We start from the raw sequence: 8847 nt of genomic DNA, 5'->3' as shown, positions 1-8847 counted from the left end.
ATTCCTGCATAGAAATCTTTTGTTTCTTTAATTGTAAAATACTGAAAAAGAAGATGTGCAGAAGGAATAATGTTATTGTAGATTTATTCACATTAGCAGTTAAATATTGTCTGGGAATATTTCCTAATTAAAATGTCTAATGAAAGATTACATGTCTTCAGTTTTACACAGTGTGTATTGTTTTTTATTGATGGTCTATAAGCCAGGAGTGCAGGTTTGGATAATGATTGCCATTCTAAATCTAGTGTATCTAAATCGAAATCCAGAGTTACACATTTTGCATTTCTGTTTGTTTAAAAATCTTATAAAGAGCTATTAAAATAATATTTTCAAAATGTTGTTCATTAAATAATACATATTTTTCCAAAGTCTCTCATTTTGACAGGAAGATGAAAACTAAAAGGAATAGATAAAACAAAACCACAAGCTATAAAGCTCCTTTTCAGATTTTGCATTTACATCCTAATTGTTCCAGTAAATGTTCTATACTTGATGTCTTAAACTCGGGGCTTAATCAAGTTCCTTATTTCAAAGTTACATTTAAAACAAATTTGAAAACTCATATAAATTTAATAGTGAACATTTTTGATGCATTGTCAACTTCTGAAACATTTAGTTTTGGCAAGACTATAAGCTGAAATGACTGAAACAACAGTATATGGCCTTCATCAAGTTTTGCACTTTAAAGGCTGACTTTTTTGGTTTCGTTTTGTTTTGTCAGTATCACAAGTGCTTTTAAAAAGTGACATACCATAGGCTAACTTTTTTAAAATATCCTATGTGTGTATAATATTTAATGTATTGAAGGTTGAAGTAAGTTTTCATGGAATCTTTGTTCCAGTGGAAAGAAAAATCCATTTGTACTCCTTGAAGAACATGAATATTTATCTTCATGCCTAACCACAATCAATGAGTAGCTTCACCCTTGTGCTTTAAATGTTTTCAGAGTAAGGATCTCAATATTCAATGTTATTTTTTCTATAGTACCTAGCTGTATAAAATTCAGCAGTGGTATCTTCTGTTGGAATATTTGTAGCTTAATGTATTCTTTATTTTGATCAAAATCCTCACAAATATTCTTAAAAAATAGTATTTATATAGATTATTACTTGAAATAGTTGCTGCTGTTAAACAGTATAATTGTTCCACCTTGATTTGGACTTGATTGTGTGAGATGCTAAACATTTCCTATAGGCTCAGTCATCTCCAAACTCCATTTCTGGATGGCTGTGAAACTGATAAAAAATTCAGGTCTCTTTTGTCCCTAGAACTTGTAACTCCGAGGTCCCAACATTCTGCAGGGTGAAGCACTTACTGAGCTTGAGGACATGACGGAAGGCACCCCAAAATGTGCTGTTTGGATAGGGAGGTATAGAAACAGAGATACCTGATCTTTCCCATTTCTATTTCTATAGCTTAATTATTTTTTTTTTCCTGGTCACAGTTACATTTTCTCCTCTGTTGAGCACTTCTTTAAATTTTTACTGAGATTTTCCAAAGTAGCATGGCCTGCTAACAATATGAAAGGCTTTAGGGTATTTCTTAATCAGAAGTATTTTTTTCATCTACAGTGTGACATTTGTATGTGTAATATTTCTGTGTTTGAAGACCCAGTGGATATGCCATGTGGACATGACTTCTGCAGAGCATGCTGGGAGGCGTGAGTATATGTACTTTTCTATCTTTGAGAAGCTTTCATACTTGCCATTTTGAAGAGAAAAGGACAGAGACCACAAACAGCTAATGTTAAAGTACTGTTTGGATTTCAAAGAGTTGCTGGTTTGACTCACTCAAAATGGCCATCAACTGTTTTAGGCTTACATAATGTTTGTTTTGGTCCTGATTCAGCAAAACTCTTAAGCAGATGTTTCAAGCCTGTGTGTGAGTAGATGAGCCTACTCTTGATTTGCTCAGTGTGTGTGTGGTGTTGGTGGTGTTGGAGTTTACACTTTCTAAATTAAGCACATGCTTAATTCTGTCTCTTGGCTTAGCACACTGAACTTAGGCATCGTAAATCCATTTCCAGTCAGAAAAGCAATTAAAATGCTTTCTTACATTGAGGGTTAATAATTGGGGAGTAGATTTAGCTTAAAGTTTCTGTTAGTGTAATGCAGACCTTGTTCCTACATAATTTTTTTTTAAGTCAAAATAGTCATGCTAGTAAAAAAACTCAGGCATGGGTAATTATGCTAGTATAAATATTAATCACACTTCCCAGGAATAATTAAATCTGTATGCAGTGCTTTTGTACTCATCTTTGTCTCCATTCAGGAGATTGTACCACTATCATGTCTTGTTATAGTGTCATATCAGCACAGCTAGTCCTACTGCAGATCAGCCCAATTTATCTGAACCCATTCCTCCCATGTTAAGTAAGAACACTTTCTCTTCCATATGAGCTTTTAGAAGGCAATTCTTTTCAGTGGCAAGGAAATCAGTAGTCGTGCTCCTGTTGTCTTGCAAATTGTTATGCAGCAATGTAGAAGTTGCCAAGAGATCACTGGCATGACATGGTGCTTCTAATTTGGGTGCTGGAGTATGTGTACTGCAATTTGTGCATACACTCAGAGCTACAGTTCAATGTCAAGCACGTGTTGGCGGTGGCATCTCTAGGGTGGGACTCATCTTTCTGAGCCAGTCATTTTTAAGTTTTTCGGAGCATAGCCAGGACTGAGTTATCCCATTCTAAGATATGAATCTAAGATGAGCTGAATTGGCAAGTCTCTCTACCTTAACTATTAAAGGATCCCAGGTGACTAAATTAGAATAGCTGCCTGTCCTTTACATGATTAAAGTTAGACGAGATGAGTATCATCCTTGATGTCAGATTAACAAGTAGGTTACAGCTTTTAAACTAAGCAACCTTTTGCACTGTTAGTTAAAGTCCAGCTTTCAGCAGATTTCTAAGCTTGTTCTGTCTTTCATTCTGATGCTTAGGAACTATAAAGATCTTCATTTAGAAATTTGTTTCCAAGAGCAGATATATTTTGGCTTGCACAGTTGTAAAAATTAATTGCATATCAAATTAATTATTTCCTAGATTAATTACACTTACATGTTCTGTTTCTGATTTAAGTTATAAGTAATGCTCAGTTTAATTAAACATTGCAGAGTTGTCTCTGATAAATGACAAAGATGGAAACCACAAACACATAGGGCTAAGCATAGCTGATGGTGCTCACTTTGAAACCATGACAGTGTTCTTTTTTTTTTTTTTTTACCTATGCTAGTGTTCAAATCTGTAGCCCATTTGAGCAGAAAGGGATACTTCCTGTTCTTTATTTTAAAATTGATTAATGTGAATATCTGTGAACCTAGTATAAAGTATTCAGCAGCCTTTTAAAATTTTACTTTTTATTCACAAATACTGACTTGACAAAATTCTGGCAGATTTTTGAATCTGAAAATTCAAGAGGGTGAAGCTCACAACATTTTTTGCCCAGCATATGATTGTTTCCAGCTTGTGCCTGTAGACATCATAGAAAGTGTGGTTTCCAAGGAGATGGACAAAAGATACCTTCAATTTGACATTAAGGTAAATTATCAAACTCTTCTTGTACTTTTGAACTGTATTTCATTTTATAAAAAATAATTTAAAACTTCTGTGTGAAATGCTGCAATACACTGAATTACTGACTATCTTATATGCCATAATATCAATGTTTGATGCAGCACTGAGAAAAAAGAAAGAATATTATCTTTATTCCTTAAGCACAACTACAGTACTTCTGTAATATGTAACCTAATGCAGTATCAATAAAATTATTTGATCAAACTAATGTTCATAATAGGTAATATGAAGCTTTTAATCAGCCAGACTTGTTTGTGTTGGCAATCTAAAGTTTGTAAAGGTTTTTGGATTATTTTAATTACCAGGAGACCGTTTACATTCAGAAATAGTACCTGTTTCCATTTTAAAAATGTATTAGTACACTTGAGTTTTTTTTTCCATCCAGTGTTTGATATGATTACTATATATAGGAAGAGAAGTAGGAGAACCTTTATTTTGTTTTCTTCTTTGATTTTCTTTATGTTTGTTTCCAACATTACAACTTGTTTTTAAAAGCAATTGTTTAATTCACCTTTTTTCTTTTATGCTGGTACAGTAATGAACTAGTCTTTGAGATAATGTGCTACCTCATCAGTGCTACACTACAAAAGAAAGTAGAGAAATATTTTTTGTTTACAATACTATCTCTGTGTGACAAGTGTCTTTAATACACAGTAAGAGTCTTACACAGTAAGATGCAAATTAAATGACCAGATCTGATTAATCTTTTACATCTTCTTATTTCAAGTGGCTGGTGATCAGCCATGGTTTGAAGCAAAGTAGTGAAAGTTCCTTTTCCTCCTCATTTATTAGATGTAAATTTTACAAAATAAGACCTGCTATATTCACCAAAAAAGATTGGAGGTAAATTCCTGAGTTAGTCTAGTTCTGACTTCAAGTTTGTTGCGGGTGGGATATGTTGTGGGATTTTTGTTTTAATCAATAAGGTTTTAATTCTTTTCAACTACAAGAGTCAGTTCTGTTAATGAACATGTTGCAAGTGCACATATAGTAGAAATTTACAGTGAGGTATATTAGAAAGAAATTGACTTGCACACATTGAACATTTGGTATCTAAGTTATTTGCATCTTAGCATAAGTCTGGAGTACTGTTGATATTAAAAAAAAAACCCAACATTTTTAAGGTGGAGATTAAATTATTCCCTTTGTAACTATTTTAAGAAGTCTATCAAAGTAGCTACAAGATTGTCCTTATGCTTGTTGGCTTTTTTCTTTCAAAGGAAGATTACAAATACAGATTGTTTTATATCAATGATGAAATCTGGTCTTATGTGGTAAAATATTTTCTTTTTTTCCTATTTTCCCTCAGGCCTTTGTTGAAAATAATCCTGCTATTAAATGGTGTCCTATACCAGGCTGTGAAAGAGCAGTAAGGCTAACAAGACAAGGATCAAATTCAACAGGGTCAGATACACTAAGCTTCCCTATGCTAAAAGCTCCTGCTGTAGACTGTGGAAAAGGACATCTTTTCTGCTGGTTCGTACTAGAAACTTACCTACATCTACATATACTCACAGTCACTGCTATTCCAGGGATTAATTCAAAAGTCCTGCTTAGCACCAAGCGTCCAACAAAAATCTGTATGGGATGGTATATGACTCCATTATCCTCTGTCCATGCTCTAAATAACCTCACGTGCACAAATATTTTAGTATTTTGGGGCACAGCAAAGGTTTATAATACTTATTATTGGCTCTGTTAGATGCAAACAGGTGTGGAGTGTTGTAATGTTCTGTTCTGAGGCAACAGAGAAGCAGGATGATGGTGGAAGGATTTTTGTGTCTGCTCTGGATAGTTGTGTAGTTTAAACATGGCACATTCTGAATTGTAGTACAGCAAATCAACTTTTATCTCTTTTTGAATTTTGATGGAATCACATCAAAGCAGTTGGAGTTTAAACAGGGCTGTGGAGGACCTTTTGCTTCATACATAGCTGTTCTGTTTGCAGGATCACTCTAATCATTGCTTCACTTTAAGATCAGCCTTTTCTTAATGTTATTTTCTGTTGAGTCTTAAGATGAATACCAGCTCAAGAAGAAGTAAAAAGCCATAAGATATTTAAAAAACATCCCTCAGATTGCCTGTCTTCAGCACTTCCTTGCCTGTCTTCAGCACTTCCAAGGCAAGGACAATAACAGTATCAACAAAAGCAAAAAAGTGGTAGGATACTTTTCTGAAGTGCAGAGCAAAGTCCTATCCTAGTTCCTCGAAATTATCAGACTGACAGTTTATGAGTTTTGTAGTGGGACATCCTTTTTGCTGTTGGAAAATCAAAAAGAGCCAACCAAAGTATAGACATTCAGACAAGCTAAGTAATCCTTTTTTAATTTTTCCATTGAGACTATGATGCAAGAAGATGAGATCCTGAATAATTCTCTTGATTCCAAATATCATAAGATTCTTAATTAAAGATGCTTCTGATTTTAGTTCTTTCCCCATATGAACGGAAAGGAAGAAGGAACAAGAGGAAAGCAGACATAATTAAACAACAAAAAAAAACAGAAAACAGAACTTCTTGGGAAGAGGTTGTTCACTATGGAGGGAGAACTCAGAAAGAAACAAATCCTGTGGAAACAAACCAGAAAATGTTTCCAAGGCCTTTTTCTCATCCCCACAAAAGTGAATTAAGAGTTTCAGCAATGGCAAGAAAGTTCTCCTAGCAACCAAAGTATCCTGCAGTACTATAAATTAGAACAATTTGCTGAGGACAGGCATATTAGTCTTGCAGGATAAAAACCCCGTGCATGAACGAGTTCCTCTGGAGAAAAAGAAAGTCATTCTCAGATCAGAGGGTTGTCATCATTACTGTATGCCTAAAGGGAGCTTGCTTTATGTCTTTAAAGTTCAATGAGAAAGAAACAGAAGGCCAACCATCTCAAGGGCGTGTATGGCTATAGTGGATCCTCCTGCACGTACATGCTCAAATGAATTTAAGTTGCCAGGGGAAGGGAACCTCAATCCATCCCACTCCTGCCAATTTGGTGCCAGTAGCAGCAACAGATGCCCAGAGCCTGGAGAAGCATGACAGGTTGGCAGGAGAGCACCTGAAGAGCAGCACAATGGCATTCCAGCTGCTCCAGCCAGTAGGTCGGCTTCATCAGGGGCCCACCTTAAATGCTTCTAATACAAACACAGAGCATGGGAGTGTAAATCAGAGAAGTTAGACGTGTGCACGCCTGCAGGGCTATGACCTGGTTGTCATCATGGAGATGTGGTGGGATGGCTTCTATGACTGGAGCGTTGGAATGGAAGAACACGGGCTCTTTAGGAATAACAGGCAGGGAGACAAAGAGGAGATGCTGCCCTCTGTGTCAGTGACCAGCTGGAGTGCATGGAACTCTGCCTGGGGATGGATAAGTAGCCAACCAAGAGTTTATGGATTAGGATTAGAAGGAGGACAGGGACAGGTGACATTACAGTATGGGGTCTGCTACAGGCTACCTGACCAGGAAGACCGAGCAGATGAGGCCCTCTATAGACAGGTAGGAGCAGCCTCACGTTCACAAGCCCTGGTCCCCATGGGGGACTTCAACCACCCTGATATCTTTGGGCGAACAACACAGCAGGGTTTAAGCAATCCAGGAGGTTCCTGGAATGTGTCAATGGCAGCTTCCTTCTCCATGTAATCAAAGAGCTGACGAGGAGGGGTGCTATGCTGAACCTTGTTCTCACCAACAAGGAGGGGCTGGTGGGGAATGTAAAGCTCAAGGGCAGTCTTGGATGTAGTGGCCATGAAATGGTGGAGTTCAAGACCCTTAGGGCAGTGAGGAGGGTTCACAGCAGGTTCACTACCCTGGACTTCAGGAGAGCAGACTTTGACCTCTTCAGGGACCTGCAGGGTAGAGTTCCATGGAAAAAAACTCTGGAGGGAAGAGGGGCCCAAGAAGGCTGGTTAATATTCAAGGATCACCTCCTCCAAGACCAGGAGTGATGCATCCCAACAAAGAGGAAGTCAGGCAAATATGCCAGGAGGCCTGCATGGATGAAGAAAGAGCTCCTGGACAAACTCAAAAAGGCAAAAAGGAAGTCTACAGAGGGTGGAAGCAAGGACAGGTAGTCTAGGGGGAATATAGGGAAATTGTCTGAGCAGCCACAGATCACTTTAGAAAGCTAAAGCCCTGGCAGAATTATATCTGGCTGGAGACGTCGAGGCCAACAAGAAAAGCTTCTATAGGTATGTTGTGGTTAAAAGGAAAACTACAGAAAATGTGGGCTCTCTCCAGAAGGAAACTGGAGACTTGGTCACCCGGGATATGGAGAAAGTTGAGGCATTCAATGAATTCTTTGCCTCAGTCTTCACCAAAAACTGCTCAAGCCACACTGCTCAAGTCACAGAAGGCAGAGACAGGGACTGGAAGAACAAAGAACCACCCACTGTAGGAAGAAGATCTGCTTCAAGACCATCGGAGGAACCTGGAGGTGCAGAAGTTCATGGGACCTGATGAGGTGCATCCATGGGTCCTGAGGGAACTGGCCAATGAAGTTGCCAAGCCACTGTCCATCATATTTGAGAAGCTGTGGCAGTCTGGTGAAGTTCCCATGAACTGGGAAAGGGGAAATATAAGCCTAATTTTTAAAAAGGGAAACAAGGAAGACCCAGGGAACTACAGGCCGGTCAGTCTCACCTCAGTGCCAGGCAAGATCATGGAGCAGATGCTCCTAGACACTATGCTAAGGCACATGGGAAGTGAGGATGTGATTGGTGACAACCAACATGGCTTCACCAAAGGCAAATCATACCTGACCAATTTGGTGGCCTTCTATGATGGGATTACAGTGTTGGTGGGTCAGGGAAGAGCAACTGATGTCATCTACCTGGACTTGTGCAAGGCGTTTGACACCGTCCCACATGACATCCTTGTCTCTAAATTGGAGAGACATGGGCTGGACGGATGGGCCACTTTGTGGATAAGGAATTGGCTGGATGATCGCACTCAAAGAATTGCAGTTAACAGCTCGATGTCCAGGTGGAGACTGGTGATGAGTGGTGTCCCTCAGGGATTGGTATTGGGGTCGGTGCTGTTCAACATCTTTGTCAGAGACATGGACAGGGGGACTGAGTGCACCCTCAGCAAGTTTGCTGATGATACCAAGCTGTGTGGTGCAGTTGACACGCTGGAGGGACGGGATGCCATCCAGAGGGACCTTGACAGGATTGAGAGGCTTGAGAGGTGGGCCTGTGCTAACCTCATGAAGTTCAACAAGGCCAAATGCAAGGTCCTGCACCTGAGTCGGGGCAACCCCAGGCACAGATACAGGCTGGATAGAGAATGGAC

General features: G+C 38.8%; 1 protein-coding gene across 1 annotated transcript in view; it reads left to right on the top strand.

Annotated features, from left to right (window-relative positions):
- The window catches only part of ANKIB1 (ankyrin repeat and IBR domain containing 1), a gene marked incomplete at its 5' end in the record, with an annotated part of 42124 nt that overhangs the window by 11344 nt on the left and 21933 nt on the right, over positions 1-8847 (top strand). The window contains 3 exons of the mRNA XM_010165298.2: positions 1572-1660; positions 3391-3535; positions 4881-5047. Coding sequence (XP_010163600.1) covers positions 1572-1660; positions 3391-3535; positions 4881-5047 — 401 coding nt within the window. The remainder of the gene's footprint in view (positions 1-1571; positions 1661-3390; positions 3536-4880; positions 5048-8847) is intronic.

The sequence above is a fragment of the Antrostomus carolinensis genome, unplaced genomic scaffold (assembly GCF_000700745.2).
Source record: "Antrostomus carolinensis isolate BGI_N321 unplaced genomic scaffold, ASM70074v2 scaffold3113, whole genome shotgun sequence".
Taxonomy (NCBI): Eukaryota; Metazoa; Chordata; class Aves; order Caprimulgiformes; family Caprimulgidae; genus Antrostomus; species Antrostomus carolinensis.
The sequence above is the reverse complement of the archived record's forward strand: the minus strand, read 5'-3'. Positions and strand labels throughout refer to the sequence as shown.